The sequence below is a fragment of the Mustela lutreola genome, chromosome 1 (genome assembly GCF_030435805.1).
Source record: "Mustela lutreola isolate mMusLut2 chromosome 1, mMusLut2.pri, whole genome shotgun sequence".
Taxonomy (NCBI): Eukaryota; Metazoa; Chordata; class Mammalia; order Carnivora; family Mustelidae; genus Mustela; species Mustela lutreola.
Genome location: NC_081290.1, coordinates 275,970,698 through 275,990,135, shown reverse-complemented (window position 1 = coordinate 275,990,135; position 19,438 = coordinate 275,970,698). Strand labels below are relative to the sequence as shown.

Sequence of the window (19,438 nt, the reverse complement as noted above, 5' to 3'; positions counted from 1 at the left end):
CAGAGGAACACACACCAAGCTGTAATGACTGCTATGGCGTTTCTATCCCCTTCTTCTTGTTCGTGGTGTCCATGGTTAGCATGTTGCCCAATGTTAACAGACACCATTTTAAATTCAAAATTGTGAAGAGTTGAGTTTTTTCTTAGTTGCTTGTCAAATAAATTCGCCAAAAGTAATTTACAAAACACAAGGGAATATTCTCTTTTTTAAAGATTACTTATTTATGCATTTATATATTTATTTATTTTGGGAGGGGGGAGAGCTGAAGGAGAGGGAGAATTTAAAGCAGACTCCACAGTGAATGTGGAACCCAATGCAGGGCTCCATCCCATGACCCTGAGATCATGACCTGAGCTGAAATCAAGACTGTGTACTTAACCAAATAAGCCACCCAGGTGCCCCACAAGTGATTTTTTTTTTTTTTAAGAAAAAGCCATTGTGCGTTAAAAATAGTACAGGAAGGGCAATGGGTGGCTCAGTTGGGTAAGTATCTGTCTTCAGCTCAGGTCATGATCTCAGGGTCTTGGGATAGAACCCTGCACTGGGCTTCTTCCTCTCCCTCTGCCTCTCCTCTGCTTATGTGCTCTCTCTCTCTCTCTTTTTCTGTCCGTCAAAAAATAAATAAAATCTTTAAAAAAATATTGCAGGAAAGTAAGCCTTCTAATGATACTGACCAGCATCTTTTAGAACTCCCTTGAATGCTTTACATCCATTATATGATTTAATCTTTATAATTAAGTCATTGGCCCTAGACTTATTATTATCTTGTGCAGTTGAGGAAAATGAAGCTGATCCATTAAGGATTATACAGCTGAATGTTAGTAGATTTATTTATTTATTTATTTATTTATTTATTTAATGTTAGTAGATTTAAAATCCAAATCCTTGATTCCATAGCAATTTCTGGTAATTGCTGTATTTTTTTCTCCATATAGTAAATGAACTAGCTGAAACAGCTATCATTGTACCCCAAATGGAGCTCTTTTCCATAATAAAATTCCCTGAAGTTAGACTGTTAATGGGAATTTGTGTGAAATTGTTTAAAAGAAGACAACTATATTGTCTCATTTTGCATATCAGTTGCTCTTAAAAACACATATATTATTTTAAAAAGATTTATGTATTTACTTATTTATTATTATTTATTTATTGAGAGAGGCAGAAGGAGAGGGAGAGAGAGAATTTCAAGCATACTCCACACTGAGCATGGAGCCCAATGAAGGGCTGGATCCCATGACCTTGAGATCATGACCTGAGCCAAAACTAAGAGTCTGAGGCTTAGCCCACTGAGCTAGCCAGGTGCCCCCAAACACATATATTTAGATCACAGGTTTAAAACATACCTAATGGCTTTCTATTATAACTTGGAATTTCTAAAGACATCTTCCTGGAAATATCCAAGATCATATTTGGTGAAATAAAGAATGGTTCGATGGAAATACAAACAAATTAAAGGATTCAGTTGGTTTTGGAGACAAAGGAAATACACTGTAGAGAGGATGATTCAGGATGAACTTAAAAGTTTAGCATTGCTTGTTTCAAGTGCCCAGAGCCCTCTCCCTTTTGCATGACTCTAATGAAAGCATTTTTCACTTCTTTGTTCCTAAGGCTATAAATGAGTGGATTCAGCATGGGGATCACAATAGTGTAAAAAACAGAAGCCACTTGATCCTTTCCCAAGGAGTAAGAACTACTTGGCTTTAAATAAGTAAAAATCATAGTGCCGTAAAAGATAGTGACTCCTAGGAGATGAGAGGCACACGTAGAGAAGGCTCTTCGCTTTCCTGACGTGGAAGTAATTTTCAGGATAGTCGACAGAATGGACACATAGGATACAGATATCGTGATAAGAGACACCATTAGGGTGGAGCCAGCGACAATAAATATCATGATTTCTATGTCATTTGTGTCCGTGCAAGACAGGGCTAAAACTGGGGATGTGTCACAGAAAAAGTGATGGATTACATTGGAGTCACAGAAATGCAATCTGCTCATGCAAAGCACGTTAACAAAGGAGTCCGCAAAGCCAATCGAATAGGACGCAAAGATGAGGGAACCACAGAATCTCGTGGACATAACCACTGGGTAGTGCAGAGGATTGCAGATAGCAACATAGCGATCATAGGCCATGGAGGAGAGAAGGAAACATTCTGTGGCCCCCAAGAAAACGAAAAAGTACATCTGGGTGAAGCAGCTCACATAGGAAATATACTTGGTGGAGGTCAGTAAGTTCTCTAAGGTTTTCGGTAGGATGACAGTTGAGTAATTAAGGTCCAGAAATGAGAGGTGACTGAGGAAAAAGTACATGGGGGTGTGCAGCTGGAGATCCAGGCGGATTATCACTATCATCCCTGCATTGCCCAGCATGGTAACCAGGTATATGAGCAGAAACAGCACGAAGAGGACTCGCTGGACCTCTTCAGAATCTGCCAACCCCAGAAGGATGAAGTCAGGCACCTGTGTGTTATTCTTTCTACCCATAGTGCCAGCTGCTGTGCACTGTGAAGAAATCAAATTTGATACTTAGCAGGAATGACTTCAAAAGGGTTTGTGTTTATAGAAACCACATGCCATATTTATAACTATGTTTCTAGAAACTCGTGATGAGTGGTTTAAAGACCATGACTGAAAAACAATCTTAACTGGATTGCCAACTATAAAAGTAGACATAAATTGACATTTAAATACAATATAATTAAAGCTACTATATCAAATAATTAAAATGAGACTGATCCAGTTCTAAATACTTATTAATGCATTTAGTTCTTATGAGATTCTTCTTCCATAAGTGTCACTGTTAGCCACAATTTTTAAGACAAGAAAAAGGGCACAGTTTGAGTAACTTATCCAGAGTCAGTGCTACACAGTGTTAGCACTCTGATTCTACCGAGATAGCCTGTCTCCAGAGAGCATGCATATAATACTATATTCCTGCTTACAATACATTTCAGCAAACCTGGAAAAAAGTTGGGTATACAACAAATGGTGATATAAAAACAAGTTTTAATTATTGTGTCTTTTTTTCAATATTATTTAATACAAATTACAGATTTCAAATTTAGGGGACTTTAGTAAGATATAGTAAAATTATCGACCACATGTTAGTTTTAATTTTTAAAAGATAAGATATTTTCTTAACCTGATTATTCAAAATTAACTATGTTCTTTATTTATAGACTCTGATTCCATTAACTCTATATTTCTGATTTCACAAATCCTGGCATTATTTGGGGTGAGGTCTAAATGAGAGGTATATGCATACTATTCTGATAATGTTCCCATTAAATTCCATCCTAACTGAAGACCTCTAACTTTGAGAGAAAAATACTTACTGTGAACCAAATTTGGAGGAAAAAAAACCTTTCCAATATTATCTGCTTAGAAGTTTGTCAACCTCAAGTTTTTCCCACAAATCAAATTTGGTAACCATTTGAGTTGAAAATTTCTGTGATATAATACTTCTTTTTTCTGAGATAAGTTCTTTTTAAATTTTAGTGTATTCATTTTCTTTTATTGTGAGACAAAAATTAATCAACCTAGAAATCTTGTTCAGGTGTTGGTCAAATGGAAAATTTGCCAGGAAATTATTTCTAAAAAGAATACCAGGAAGCTAGAGTGAACATAAGCAGAGCAGAGTATGTCTTGCCCTGATAATTCCAGGGCACCTCATATACTGGGGACTGACGATAATCTGATGTATGGTCATCCCTGTGGACCAATTTCCAAGGAAGATTGCTTGGCATGTTTCCAAGAACAAAAGTTCAAGGACTACATGTGGCTATGTTCGGTTTGAGAAAATAATTGCCTTTTCCCTTAGAAGCCACACAGTGAAAAGCCTGATGGTTTGATTTTCCTTCGTGATGCTCTAAATTTTTGACTGGGGTAGTGAAGAAGCTATTTCAGTTTTTCTTGCTTTCAAATTCATCAATTGCTATCTAAGTTTTATCATTTTATTCCCTCTATTCCTTTTGTAGGGAAGGAAAAACAATCTTTACTTTTCTAGATTCTTGTTTTAGGCATACCTCTTCTCCCATAATGAATGACATAGTAACAAAAGAAAAACAAAAGTTTAATAAGCTGAATGATTCTTTTTTACATGGGAGATTGCAAGCAGAAAGAGTTAGGTGTCCCCCAAAAAAGAGATAAGACAAAGCTTTCTTAACATGAGAAAAATCATTTTAGGTCCTGGCCATCTTGTGATATATGCCTGACCAGCACTTCTTAACTAAAGCATATTCTTGGGTTATTTTTGCAGAATTTAAACCTCTTTGAGCACTCAAATACTGAACCAATTGGAGCCAGAGAATTGATGACACTAACCTTTGCCTGCTCTCTCCAGACTTTGATCAGCCAGGACCTGGACTCTCTCACCTTAAGATGACTTCCCCAACCCCCTCCCATTCTATGCTGAATTCCCTATTGTGTAAGCCCCTTCCTGAATATGCACACACCTTTAGCTTCAAATATCTCTGGTTTGTTGTTTGAGGAAGCATTGCTTTGGGAAATATTATTATATTTATAGAATCTTAGCAGGGGGAAACAAAAAAAAATACAAAAAATAGTGATAGAACATGTTAGGAAGGGAATGTACTATAAAAAACTAAAATGTGGAACAGCTTAGGGAATGGAGAGTCCTGGTGTAGGGGCATGAGGAAGCAATCAGAAATCGTGTGGGTAAGGTAGGCTTCAATGAAAAATTGGCATTTGAGTGAAGATTTGAAAGAAGGAAGATTTAATCATATTGGTACATGGGAGAACAGTGTTTCAGACAAAAGGAACATCTGTACAAAGGCTCCATGCATTGGATGGACCTTGCAGTTGGAGGAATAGCAAGGACTATGTGGTAAGTATCATTCTGTGCTGGGGGCTGGGGTGACCAGAGAAATGCCAGTGAAGTATCTGTATGCCAATGGTGACAAGTGCTATGGAGAAAAGCAAAGGGAAGAGAGTGCTTGAAGACAGTTGGACTTACTCTCTTAATCTTTTTTTTTTTTTTTTTTTTTTTTTTTTCAGGTAGAGGGTCACACTGAAAGAAGTGAAGTAGACCCAAAAATATCTGCAGAAGTGAGGTTCAGACAAATGGAATAGTAAAAATAATGTACTGCAAAATTCATTTCTTCTTCCAGAAGCTGGGGTCCATCTTGTCAGTTCAGATGGAAGAATGAACACAGGAGGGTCTATGAACCCCAAGCATAGGACCAGTCAAGGAACACGTAAGCCTAAGCTCAAAGGATAAGGATGCTTGTCCTTCAAAGGAACCTAGAGGACAAGGAGTGAGCCAGCATTACCCTAGAGATAGAATCATCAGATGTACCTAATGAACTCTCTGATATAAAGAATAAAGAAATATTTTCAGATTCCAAGTCTCTTGAAATGGAAGAGACCTCCAGAGGATACAAGGAAGTGATACCAGGACATTTGCTAGGATGACCTCATGGGTTTCCAGTCAATGCCTTCACCTACTCAGGAGACTGCCCCAGATTTTGCCCTTAAAAATCCTCACTTGCAAGGCATAAGGTGTTCAGGACTTCGGAGAATTAGCTCGCCATTCTCCTTGGTTTTGCCCCTTCAATAAATAGCCTATCTTTCTCTACTGCAAAGGCTTAGTGTCTGTTTTTATTGGTTTAACTGTGCATTAATTGAACAAACTCTCCCTTGGTTTAGTTACATTCCTAATGTTTCACATCATTTTATTTTGGTACTAATTGTGTTAAAAACCACACTGGAGTTTGTACTTTTTTCTCCAAATTTTTATTTAAATTCCAGTTAATGGGACGCCTGGGTGGCTCAGCTGGTTAAGCGGCTGCCTTCGGCTCAGGTCATGATCCCAGCATTCTGGGATCGAGTCCCACATCGGGCTTGTTGCTTGGCGGGGAGCCTGCTTCTCCCTCTGCCTCTACCTGCCACTCTGTCTGCCTGTGCTTGCTCTCTCTCTCTCTCTCTCTGACAAATTATAAAAAAATCAAATATAAATTCCAGTTAGTTAACACACAGTGTTATGTTGTTTTCTGGTGTAGAATTTAGTGAATTTAGTGATTCACCACTTACATACAACACCCAGTACTCATCACACGTGCCCTCCTTCATCCCCTTCACCTATTTAGCCCATCTCCCACCCACCTCCCCTCCAGTAACCCTCAGTTTGTTCTCTATAGTTAAGAAAAAAAAAAGAATAATTTTACAATTTTTTGATTTGCTATAAAAGGTATGTTAAATGTGGTAAAATAGAATGCATGGTCAAGGAATACACAGGTTTAACAGGTATATGACAAAGGCACCACAGGTTTAACAGCTTGAAAAAAAAAAAAAAAGAATACTCAGTAATACTCAGCATCTTTATATTGAGCCCTGATGCAGCAAACATATTTTAAATTGAATAATTTTCCAGCGTATTTTTTAAAGAAGAGGATAACTGGCAAATTAAACATACTATGATCACTTCTGGGACATAGTCCTAGAGATTATGGAGTTGGTTTTCTGGATTGGTCAATGGCAAAAGTTCTGGGAGAGTCTAGCAGAAGGAAAGACTGAAGAAAAGACAAAGATACGCACGACCCTTGTGAAAAGATGTATATTACAGAGTCCAGAAAGAAGGTACGAAATGCATCTGGAGGAAAGAATGATGACCAGCAAGAAACATGAAGAACATATTGAAAAACATAAATGGGCATTTAATCATAATTTTGGGCAAATAAAATATATTTCTACTTCTTACAATGAGCAAGAAAAGTGTGTTCTATTTTGCTCTTAGACAGAGATCACCGAGAAAATATTAATAATATAACAAAGCAATTAGATACATAGCTTTATTCATGTTAAACAAATATTAAATCTTGAAATTATTTACAGCAGAATACACATGCAATGTAAGATAAAAATAACATACAATTAGACTATATGTGCTAATATACATAATGTGCAAAAGCTACAAAATCATAAAAAATTGAGCATTGTATTTAGAATGCATGGATGAAAATCTTTGGTGGCAAAAGGAAGAAGGGAAATATAATCAGTTTAAGAGTTCTCAATGATGAAAAATCTTCATAAGGGCCAATCTGAATCTGACACTATGCTTAAAAGGAAAAAAATTCTCACAAAGGCTTAATAAAAGGTGATTTTAATGAGATAGTAGCCTCAGTAGGTCCATATCTAAGCATAGTATGTTTCATAAGTTGTTACTTATAATAGTTTGTAGGGCAAAATGTTGCATTGTAAAATGAAGTTTGCATGAGTAAGCCCTAGTTATATAGATCAGAGAAGAAAATTAAAAATTCCAAAGCAAATATATGTATATACGCACATATAGATCTTTTCACATACATTACCATCAGCCACTTCCAAGACTGAAAACTGATTTTCTTATCTTTCTTCATTTATTTCTTCTTTCTTTTTTTTTTCTTTTCTTCTCTTCTCTTTTCTTTCTTTCTTTCTTTCTTTCTTTCTTGGCTTTATATATTTGACAAAGAAAGCGTGAGAGAAGGAACACAAGCAGGGGGAGTGAGAGAGGGAGAAGCAGGCTTTCTGGTGAGTAGGGAGCCCGATGTGGGGCTTGATCCCAGGACCCTTAAAGCTGAGCTGAAGGCAGATGCTTAATGACTGAGCCACACAGGCACCTTGAAAACTGATTTTTTTTTAATAGGAGGTTTGTTTGTGGTGTATGGTATATGAGGGTACTCCAATTATTTAAAATCATATATATCAAGTATAATTCTGTGTATACTTATTTCCATATCCCAACCATTAAGGGAAAAAATCCTTTGAAAAGAAATATATCTGTTAATTACTATTCCAATATTAACATATAAATGAGAAATGTTTTTGAAAGAATTCTAGAGATAAAAATTTTCAATTAAGCTAATAATTTTTTGAGTGCCAATATGCACATGACTATCCAGATTCTACTCAAATAAGATATAAATGGAGAAAGGCAGGATGTTTCACCTTTATGGATTGATCACTGTACTTCCACCGGCAAACAGACAACAAAGAAAGTATTTACCTCCATATTTTGTCCATGTTACATTTCCTAAATATGGAGAGCACAATTATGAATAAGCAAACTTCTCTGAAAGAGCTTACATTCTTGTTGGACAGAAAAAAATATAGATCACACTCATTTTCTTGTAGAAGTGCTTCATCAAATTTATCTGCCGTTCCTTTCAACATACATTTTAAACTGATTTCCTGTTTCTTGGTTTACTGCTCAGTGATTAATGTATGGTAAACACAGTACTGAAGGATACATCTTTTCCAGTGGTAACATTTTGTAACAATGGCTGGTGGAGTCCATTAATTGCGATCTCTTTTTAAGGAAAAACAAAATAAAAACCCAGTTTTTCCTTTTAATACTATAGACTTCACCAAGCATCTCTGCCTGATTTGGAACAGCAAGAATCTCTGTAATATACTTCCAAATGCCTTAGGAATTGTCCCATAGCTAGTGCTTTATTTCTACACACACACACACACACACAGAGGCACACACTGAAATGCTTACCAAATGTTTGAACTTTGGGAAGCACATTACGTTTTTTTAGAAATTAAACTCTGCTGCATTTGATAAAGACCATACTCCATAAACATCATTTTCTTTGTCAGCAAAGCTCACATTTCACAGACAAATGGTCCAAATTTTAACTGTGTGGTAAAACTAATCCACATGATCAAGAGATTTTCTATATCAACCAGTGCCTGTTGTCATGGTGCTTGGTATATATAATCTACATGCTGAAATGAACTCCTAATATACCTGTTTAGTATTCAATATAAACAAATAAAGTAATAATTCACCACCCAAATTTCAAGTCTCTAAGTTATCATTTAGTTTACGTTAAGCCTTTTGAGTTTACACCACGATTTTCCTGACTGTTGGAGCAATTGAGTGTCTGAAGCCATCCAAGTGTGTTTGCATGGTAATGTGCACAGATGTGTCATGACAAAAGTTTTCTGTGTATGACTCTCAGGAGAGCATTTTTCACATCTTTGTTCCTTAGACTGTAGATTAGTGGATTCAGCATTGGAATGACAATGGTATAGAAGACAGATGCTACCTGTGCCTGGGTCAAGGATGACGTGTTATCAGGCTGCAAGTACGTGAAGATCAGGGACCCATAGAAGATAGTTACTCCCAGGAGGTGGGATGCACAGGTGGAAAAGGCCTTCTGTCTCCCTGCTGCAGATTGGATCCTCAGGATGGCTAAGATGATGGCAGTGTAGGTGACCGTGATGAGGAGCAGGGAACTGAGAAGTGTGATCCCAGCTAAAACAAAGATGACCATTTCTGTGCTGAAGGCATCTGCACAGGACAGGGCCAAAAGAGCTGTGGTGTCACAGAAGAAATGATTGATGCTAGAATCACAAAATGCCAAGCTGCTTATCACACAGACTGATACCAGAGAATTTGTGAAGCCTATTGCATATGGCAGGACTCCCAGCCAGTTGCACACTTTCTGGGACATAATCATTGAATACAATAAGGGATTGCAGATTGCTATGTAGCGGTCATAGGCCATCGATCCCAGAAGAAAACACTCACTGCACACCAACCCCACAAAAAAGTACATTTGAACAAAGCAGGCAACAAAAGAGATGGTTTTCTGTTGGGACTGGAAATTTACCAGTGCCTTGGGTGTTACAGTGGAGGAATAAAATATGTCAATGAATGCTAAGTTGCTAAGGAAAAAGTACATTGGGGTGTGAAGTTGAGAGTCTATTCTGATTAACATGATGAGCCCAACGTTTCCCAAAATAGTGAACAGATAAATAAAGAGAAACATTAAGAAAAGACTGACTTGCAGTTCAGGGTGATTTGCAAATCCAGAAAGGATGAAGAAGGTCACCTCAGTGAGATTGTTCCCAGTCATTTGTATCAACTCAGGCCTTTGACTTACCTGCTGAATGACAGTAATGAAAATTAGGGAATGATTCAAACTTAAAGACCTAATAATCAGAGTTGACTTAGACTCCAATAATGAGACAGTAAAAGATGGCAAGCTCATAGTTAGTGACTTTGACTCAATTGAGAATCTATACACGATTTTCCATTTTTTTAAATTAGAACTGGCAGATAGTAGTAAAAACTTCCAAGCTGACAGTTGTGTGGAATTGGTAGCCCTCTAAAAGATAGCTATCTGGAAGGATTTTTGGAAGAGATTCCCCCTGCTATGCAACCTCTTCTACCTCAGCCTATCATTGGGCCCCGAATCATACATTTAGCAATTTATCTACTGGAATTAATTATATACAATACTTTTAGAAAGTATAAAGGTTATTAAGGAGAGAAGGTTCTATAATTCGTGAATTTAATGATACCCTTGTGTGGCGGTCTTAATTTGTCAACACCTAACAGATACTTTATAGGGTCACATCTATACATCTAATCGTTTCTATGACTCAATAAAGCTTTGTTAAATGTTGTAAGAAAAAAAATATAAAATATCCTGCTTACTATATATGTGAATGCTAAAATTCTTCATACTTGCTTTTTTTGTCACATACGCTTTCTGTTGGCTAGCTAAGGCCAAACACGAATTCATGTATAATATAGTCAAATTGTTTTGCATATGCACTCAGCAAACATGTTTGCTCCCAACATAGAGCACATGGTTATCGATGACATCAGACAGTAACCAATGCGTCACCCGAAACGGCAATTTCCAAGTCAAAAATAAAAAGACTACAAATAGTAAAATGAATGCGATTTGCTATATTTACAACAAAGGGTTAAAATACAAGATGATCTTATTAGAAAATCAGAGAACATGTTTGTCTAATTCAGTTGACATAAATATGGTGGATAATGCAAGTTTTGTTTCTGATGTTTGACACTCCATCTGAGTGGACCCAAAGGGACTTGACGTTCTATCAATTAGACTTAATCATTTGTTAATAATGTCCCACCTTCACAAGAGCCCTTATTCTTTACCAATTTGTTTAACAAGCATTTAATCAATGAAGGAATTTTGTCTTGCCTGTTATTAGAAGCTCTTTTCTTAAGTCTTACTAGAAGGAATAGGCGAGCATGTAAAAAGGAAAAGGTTTGCAGTGTGAGAAACACACACACACACAGAGTTACAGAAAGATGATAAGATTAGACTCACCTGGGAATTAGTTATCCAGAGGACACCTTCTCTGCGAGACATATTCCAGTTATTTTCAGGTTAGTCAGAGGGCAGGAGAGAAAACAAGCAATATTCACCAAATTCACCAATAATTTTTGACATACACTTGCCTCATTTACAGTTCTGGATCTCATGAATTGTTAGTACGATGGCTTTGATCTGTTGCTGTGGTTTAGCCCAGAGCTAAATTTCCTATATAATGGACCTCTAGTAATTTTATGGAATTGATGAAAAAAATGCTGGTGTTGAGGACAGTTCTGGGTAATGTGTCTATTACCTTCCATTGACAAAAGAGAATAAAACAGCTAAGTTAACTAAGATAACTTTATTTTTATATGCTTTCTTGATAATTAAAATTTAATATTTTAGCTCAAACCTAGATTCATATTCAGGATTTGTCTTATTCTTCATATATTTTTAAAGCAGTCTCAAAACAAAGGATTATCTTCAGAAATCTAGTGTGTTAACAGTCTTCTCATAGCAGCATCTGTTCCTTAAATTCTCAAGCTTGTATCATAAAGGAATTGGCCAATTAGCATCCTTTGAGATTTGCATTTTAATTGTACCCCAAAGCCTATCCTTAATTTGCCTGAGATACATTTCCAGTGGAAGTTTCCAGAAATACATATTCCTTCCTTTTGCATTATTTCAGTTTAAATGGTTATATAAACATACTGAAAAATATAATTGATATAGTTTTGAAACTTGGGTTTTAATATTAACATATATGTAATATATACATGATACATGTTTATATATTATAAACAATATATTTAAATATATTAAAATATTATATAATATTGACTATAATATGATGTGATATATAATATACAATCATATATTTAACAACACATATACAATGATGTGATATTACATATATGTAATATATATACATATATGATGTAATTATAATATAATGTATATATCATACATATGTGTATATATGAAGCTTTTCTAAAGCACTAAATATTATAAAAATATATGAGATACACAATGCCAGAGAGTATCAGATTACTGTTGCCTCTGCCTGGGCTTCCTAGACAACCCTCCCAGCAAGGAAAAATAAACTTTTTGCTATTTACTGATCAAATGGTATTATTGTATATTGAAATTATGCTACTACGATGTCAACAAATCATCTACATATTTATTTTTATTGCAGGCACTGAGTGACTTTTAGCTGACTGTGTTCAATGGTGCATGCACAAAATCCTGATTGAGAACAAGCGTGCTATCTAGGAAAATAAATAAGAAACTTGAAGTAAAAAAATCAGACTCTACACTCTACTCTGAGTTTCATGATAGACTGATAGGAATTCAATTTACATCATTATCTCATTTGTTGTTTGTTTATTTTTTTGAAGAAACTTCCTAGACCCACCCCTAAAAAGCATTCTGGGTTAGTAGGATCAGACCCACAAAAGTAAATTTTTAAAAAATGCCTCATGTCCATGGATGATTGACAAACATCAGGTTTGAAGGATCTCACAGACTTGTCTAATTAAATTATTTTTCTTCTGTAATTCTTATAGTCTCTTATTTACTTATGTTTACTTAAATTTTGGTATTATGACGATGAAACCAGACAGATACTTCATTGGGAAAGGGAAAAATGCATCTCTAATCTTACTTATCATTCAGAGATTCTTAAGAAGGAATAACATCTATTATATATGTACAATACCATTTATAGATAATCGGTGTACTCAGATATTGAGACAAAAGAAATGGAATAGATGTTTGGTTTTGCTCTTCTATGTATCCTGAAAAAATAACACTTTGAAAGATTTGGATTATATACCTGAAAACTCATTTTTCCTCCAATTCTCTTACTCATTTTTTCAATGAACATTTATATATATATATATATATATATATATATATATATATATATATATATATATATATTGAGAGAGAGAAGGAACAGGGAGGGAGGGGCAGAGGAAGAAAGAGGATCTTAAGCAGACTCCATGCCCAGCACTGTGCCTGATGTGGGTCTCAGGGTCTCACAACCCTGAGATCATGATCTGAGCTGAAATCAAGAGTTGAATGGTTAAATGACTGGATCATCCAGACCCTTCAACATACATTTATTAAGCATCTATTAAGTGACAGGTACAGACAAGACTGTTTTATTGTATTTTACTTTATTGGGCTTCACAGATATTATAGGTTGTTGTTATTGTTATTGTTTATTTGTTTTTTAACAAATTGAAGGTTTGTGGCAACTCTGTGTCACCAAGATTGTAGGTGTCATTTTCCGATATCATTTACTCATTTCATGTTTCTTCGTCACACTTTGGTAATTCTTGCAATACTTGAAATGTTATCATTATTATATATGAATTGCTGCAATCTCATGATAAAACTTTAATGATGAGGAATTGATTCTTATGAATGAGCAAAGAACATGATTTCTTGAAACGGACTCTACTCATGGTGAAAAAGCCACAAAGACTATTGAAATAACAAAGGACTTAGAATATTACATACACTTAGTTGATAAACCAGTGAGAGGGTTTGGGAGAATTGACTCCAATTTTAACAAAGTACTACTGTGAGTAAAATGTTATCAAAAAGAATCACATGGTGGGGCACCTGAGCGGCTCAGAGGGTTAAAGCCTCTGCCTTCGGCTCAGGTCATGATCTAAGAGTCTTGGAATCGAGCCCCACATCGGGCTCTCTGCTCAGCAGGGAGCCTGCTTCCCTCCCCTTCTCTGGCTGCCTGCCTTTCTGCCTACTTGTGATCTCTGTTTGTCAAATAAATAAATAAGATTAAAAAAAAAGAATCACAAATCATATCATTTGTGAAAGAAAGAATCTACTGAGGTAGCAAACTTCATTGTCATCTTATTTTAAGAAATTGCCTCAGTGACTCCAAACTTTACCAACTACTACCCTGATCAATTAGTTGCCACCAACACTAAGGCAAGAACTTCCACCACAAACAAACAAACAAACAAACAAACAAAAAAGGGTCACTGAAAGCTCAGATGATCATTGGCATTTTTAAAGTGTGCAGATTGGTATTCTAGACATAATGGTATTACACACTTAACAGACTACAGCATAATGCAAATATATCTCTTATAAGCACTGGGAAACCAAAAAAATCATTTGACTCACTTTATTGTACGGATCTAGAATCAAACATGCAATATCTCTGAGGTGTGCATACATTAAGCTTTCTCAGACTCTACTTTCACATCACTTAGAGTTAGTTGCTTCTTTCAAGATTCAAAATTTGGCTTAGTTCTTTGATAGTCTGATATGTGGACCTCTAGGCTTATGGTTGGCCATGGTATAGGGTCAGTGGACATTTAATAAATTTAATGAATGTCATCTCAGTTGAATTCATATTTACTTATATCAGCCATTTTGAGTTCTAGTTGCCAGCTAGATTCAGTATTTTATTTAGATACTTTTAGATTTACAGTTTTGAGTTGTACTTTATCCAGCTTTATAAAGTTAACATCTTACTTAATCACAGTACAATTATTGCCACTAAAAAAATTTACATTGAATCAATAATATAACTAAACTGTGTATTTCATTCAATTTCACCAGTTTTGCCACAAATTTTTTTTCCCCTGTTCCAGGATCCAGTCCAGAACATTGTGCTGAGTTAATGTCATCACTCCCTAGTCTCCTGTGATCTCTGACTTTCCCATTTTCTTTCCTTTTCTTTCGTGACTATGAAACTTGTCAAGATTACTCATCAAGCAGTTAGTAGAAGATTACCTGATATTTTTCTTGTGTTTAAATGGAGGTAGTTCATTACAGGGAAAATATGCCAGAGAGGTGGTGTATTGCCCTTTCATCTTCTCTGGGAATACATGATGTCAATGAGTGATATTACTAGTGATTTAAACTGGATCACTTACTTACTATAGTGTCTGTGGGACTTTTTCACCATAAAGTTAGGACTTTGCTTTGTAATTTATATACACTTGAGGAAGGTAATTTAGACTATGTAAATATTCTCTTTATTCTTTTGGGCACCCACCAAAATGTTCCCTCTGCCAATTATTATTATGTGTTCTTTTTTGTTGTTGTTGTTGTTGTCGTTGCAAATTTCCATTTTCCCGTTCTTTCAATTTATTTTTTTTTTTACTTATTTATATATTTATTTTGGGGAAAAGATTTAGATTTAGGCTTCTGGACTCAGTTTAGATGATCCTGATTTTGTTGGCAACATTCAAAGTATCATCTTCAAAGAGCCAGTGGAACATATGCCTTCTTCTCTCCATTGGGCCTGAGGGTATTGACCTTGGGCACATCAATGTCATAGAGCTTCCTGACAGCCTGTTTGATCTGGTGTTTATTGGCCTTGACATGTACAATGCATACAAGCAAGCTGGTGTCTTCTATTTTCTTCATGGCTGAATCAGTTGTCAGGGAGAAGTTGATGATGGCATGGTGGTCAAGCTTGTTTCTCCTGGGGGTGCTCTTTGGAGGATATTTGAGTTGCCTTCAGAGAGCAGTGTCTTGGGCCTTGAGAAAGCAGGTGATGTGCAGGTCATTTTTTGTGGCTGTGGCTGCCTTTTAGCCTTCTTGGCCTTCAAAGACTTTGCTTTGGCTTCAGCTTTGAGAGGAACAAGGGTCTTCTTTCTTCACCTTCCCTGCCACCTTTGTGAAAGGACGTATTTTAAATGAAATTATTTAAATGAGATTATTTTAAATGAAATTATTCTGTAAGGAAGAGTTGTTCTTTCTTGTGTGTATTTATTTAGTTAGCTAGTTACATGGATATGCACTCACTATAATTACTTTTTCTTTGGATTATCCAGCACTACCATCATTTACTTTACCATCATAATTTAATTGTTGCTTAAATTATTTCAGGTCTGCTGTGGAACCATCATTGAATTAACTCTTACATACTTAATTCTTTGGTCATGCTTTTCTTATCCTCTAACCTCTTACATTTTGGCAGCACAATAAGCTCCAGGCTCATCTTATATTTTCCTGGACTCAGCTCCAGAAACAACTACTTCTCCAAGGAGCCTTGCCATCCTTTATGGGGGTATGATATTTGGAAACCAGAATCTGGACTGCATATCCTATTTTTATGTGTGCACCCATATTTTTCTCTTAAGAATATGTCACACATATTTTTGATGCTTTTGAATTTCCAAGTCTCTGTAATTATAACTTTTCAAATGAAGACTGTGCTATAGTTAAAAATGCATAGATTTAAGAAACATAATTCTGAGTTTATGTCTTGAAATACCAGTTACTACCTTATGACCATGTGAATGTTTTTTAATCTCTTTCATCCTCAGCATCCATATCTACAAAACGACAAAGTAGTACCTGCCTCATGTGTTTGTCAAGATGAAATTAAATACTATATACAAAATATCTTGTATAGATGAGGTTGCAATAATCTATTACATCTGTACACCCACGTTTATTAAACTGTTTTCTCCAACATTGGACATTACATTCATCATGATTTCTCTCTCTCTCTCTCTCTCTTTTTAAGTAATTCAGAGTAAATGTTAACTTGTTTCCTTTAGCTAAGTACCAGAAGCACTGCTTTGGGACCAACTTACAACATTTTGTTATATATTAGTGGAAGACAGTCTAGAGTGGTTTGACAAATTTTAATTTCAATGAGGATTGTCCTTGATCATCAGTGTCATCATACCTTACTTCCATTGATCATTTATATCTTTTCAAGCGCCTTATATAATAGAGCTCAATAAATCAAAGGTTATTTTGTTAGGTATATATTTCATTACTATGCATCTGGAATAGTTCCTTATATCTTTTTTTACTATTTATATGCCCACCATTTTAAATATTATTGAAATCCTGACTCCTATAAGTGTCTGAATTCTTTTAACTGTACTAGATGGAAAATCTCCTAATTTAAAATTTGTCTTTATTTACTCCTCAGTATTAAATATACTATTACATCATAAGTAAAAACAAAACAAACAAAAAACAAAAACGCTCTTTGAAATACTTAACTCACTGATTTATTAAATAAGTAAGTAAGTATTGTGTACAAAAAATAAGTATTGTGTACCTGCTATTGTGATCATCACTGTCCCGGTAATCTTGAGACTGTGAAATTGAATAAGATGCAGTCTTTTCCTTACAGGACTAAACAGCTCAGGGATGCCTGGGTAGCTCAGTCATTAAGCACCTGCCTTCAACTCAGGTCATGATCCTGGGTCCTGGGATGGAGCCCCACATCTGGTTCCCTGCACATCAGGAAGCCTGCTTCTCCCTCTCTCACTCCCCCTGCTTGTGTTCCCTCTCTCGCTCTCTCTCTCTGTCAAACAAATAAAATATTTTAAAAAATTAAAAAAAGAACAGGAATGAAGAGTAAAAACAGAAGTTCTCAATCCATTGTCACAATACAATGCAACCATAGAAAAATGGAGGAAGAAATATAATTTTCTCAAGGATGTTATCAAGAAGATCTTCAGAAAGATGGGAGCTCTTGCTCTTGGCCCTGGAGAATGATTAAAGATAAGTATAAATTATTAAAATGAGAGAAAGTATGTGGCATTAAGGAAAGAATTATGACCAAACCTTTTTCTGACAGAAGAATAGAGACACAGGGGAGGGCAGGGAAGTGATGGAAGAAGTCAGAAGACTATTTCAACAGTTAGGGTTCAAGAACACAAGACCTGAACTGAGACAGCAGCACTAATGATTAATGGAGAAGAGGAAACTGATTTTAAGGGTATTTGGGAACCAGAGTCAATAATACCCAAAACAATAAGTATTTGAATAAAGTAAGATAGACGAATCTATGCTGACATGCTAGATACTCAACTGGTGTGATTGAATGTATGGAAATACTTTTGTCCAGAAAAAGAATAATATAAGAATAGAAATTAGGTACAAGTACAGTGGTGAGATTACTTTAAAATGCTGGGTTTTAGGAGTCTGAAGGACATTCATAAAAATAACTATATTTCTTTAGTGAGTATAAAATGCTCAGATATCTAAAAAAAGTATGAATGTGACTCTCAGACTTTCTTAGTTTTCTTATTTAGTTTGCAAAAGAAATTCCTCTATAATGCCATTTACAGTTATAAGGGAATGGGAATGAAATTCAGACTGCCACTAATTACCCAACCATTTCCTTTTCTTCAGTACTTGGTTTTCTCACCAGAAGAACAAATTATAACATCTTGTCCAATTTTGCATTTATATAATTTTGAAAAAAGAACATGGCACCAAAAAAGAAGCCATATTCAGCTCTTTGAAATTCCTAACTTATAAACTATTTAATATCCATCAGCACAATGCCTAACTGTTGAAATGACATTAAGTCAATATACATAGCATCCATCTGATAATTAAAACTGCTCCTTTCAAACTCTCACCAAATTGTTGTCCGTCTTTGGCTTGAATCTTCCAAGCTATCTTTATTCTCTATGCATCTCCCTTGAACTCAGGATATCATATATTGCAAAGTCTCATTACATTGAGTTGAATGTATTTCCACACAGCTTCTAAGAAGTCCAGTTGGGGTTAAAGATATATTTCTTTGATTTCCAAATGCACTTAATTCAAATATTTTTTTTTTTTTAGTTTCTTATTTACTTGATTTTTTGTTTTATTTTATTTTATTTTATTTATTTATTTTCATACATTTTTAAATCCGTTAAACACTGTAAAACAAATCTAATCCCTTCTTTTTATGACATTTTTTCAATAATAAAGCAATTACAATCTGTGCCCTGACCTTTTCAATTCCATATACATCAACATGATATGTTTTTATCTGCATTGTTTTTTTCTCCTGCAAAAGAACTTAACTAAATTGGAACATGAAAATGTGTAATATTTACATCTATGTATATTAATTCAGGATTGTCTGACTGTTCATTAAAGTAGGGCCAAACACTCTAATGCCTTAATTTTGCCATACAAATTATGTATCTATCGATAAATAGCTTGTTATATAGATATCTTTTGATGTCTATAGATAGATGCCTATCATTAGCATTCTACTACTAACGGAGGTTTTAACAGCAACAAAATCAAACATATATCTTCAGATTGGCCATAGATCTAAAGAAAGAATTCATTCATTTGCATGTCATCAAATTATGTTAAATTATACTGCTTTAATTTGAAAAACCATAACCAGAAACAAGATCATCACAAAGCACAGCCATTGATAAAGCAAACTTCAGGGAAAACTTCGGTTGGTTAACGTCCTTTGGAGGAACTATCTTAGTTTATAACTAATGTCCTTCAGATCAGAGAAGTCAATTTTTATTGCTCTTTTATATATCAGCCTTAAACTATTAAGAAAATTCACTCTAGGGTGCCTGGGTGGCTCA

The 19,438-nt window shown here is 35.2% G+C and overlaps 2 protein-coding genes across 2 annotated transcripts; both read right to left on the bottom strand.

Moving 5' to 3' along the window:
• Positions 1–1,515: 1,515 nt before the first annotated feature.
• Positions 1,516–2,481, bottom strand: LOC131810174 (olfactory receptor 8H1-like). Its single transcript, XM_059137850.1, has one exon. It carries the CDS (start codon positions 2,479–2,481, stop codon positions 1,516–1,518), a length of 966 nt encoding a protein of 321 aa, XP_058993833.1.
• A 6,449-nt stretch (positions 2,482–8,930) lies between these two features.
• LOC131810096 (olfactory receptor 8I2) lies at positions 8,931–9,863 on the bottom strand. Its single transcript, XM_059137749.1, has one exon. It carries the CDS (start codon positions 9,861–9,863, stop codon positions 8,931–8,933), a length of 933 nt encoding a protein of 310 aa, XP_058993732.1.
• Positions 9,864–19,438: the final 9,575 nt, after the last annotated feature.

What these genes read in the sequence shown, in the direction of transcription:
- LOC131810174 (XM_059137850.1), bottom strand. Translation starts at nt 2,481, where the DNA reads ATGGGTAGAAAGAATAACACACAGGTGCCTGACTTCATCCTTCTGGGG.
- LOC131810096 (XM_059137749.1), bottom strand. Translation starts at nt 9,863, where the DNA reads ATGACTGGGAACAATCTCACTGAGGTGACCTTCTTCATCCTTTCTGGA.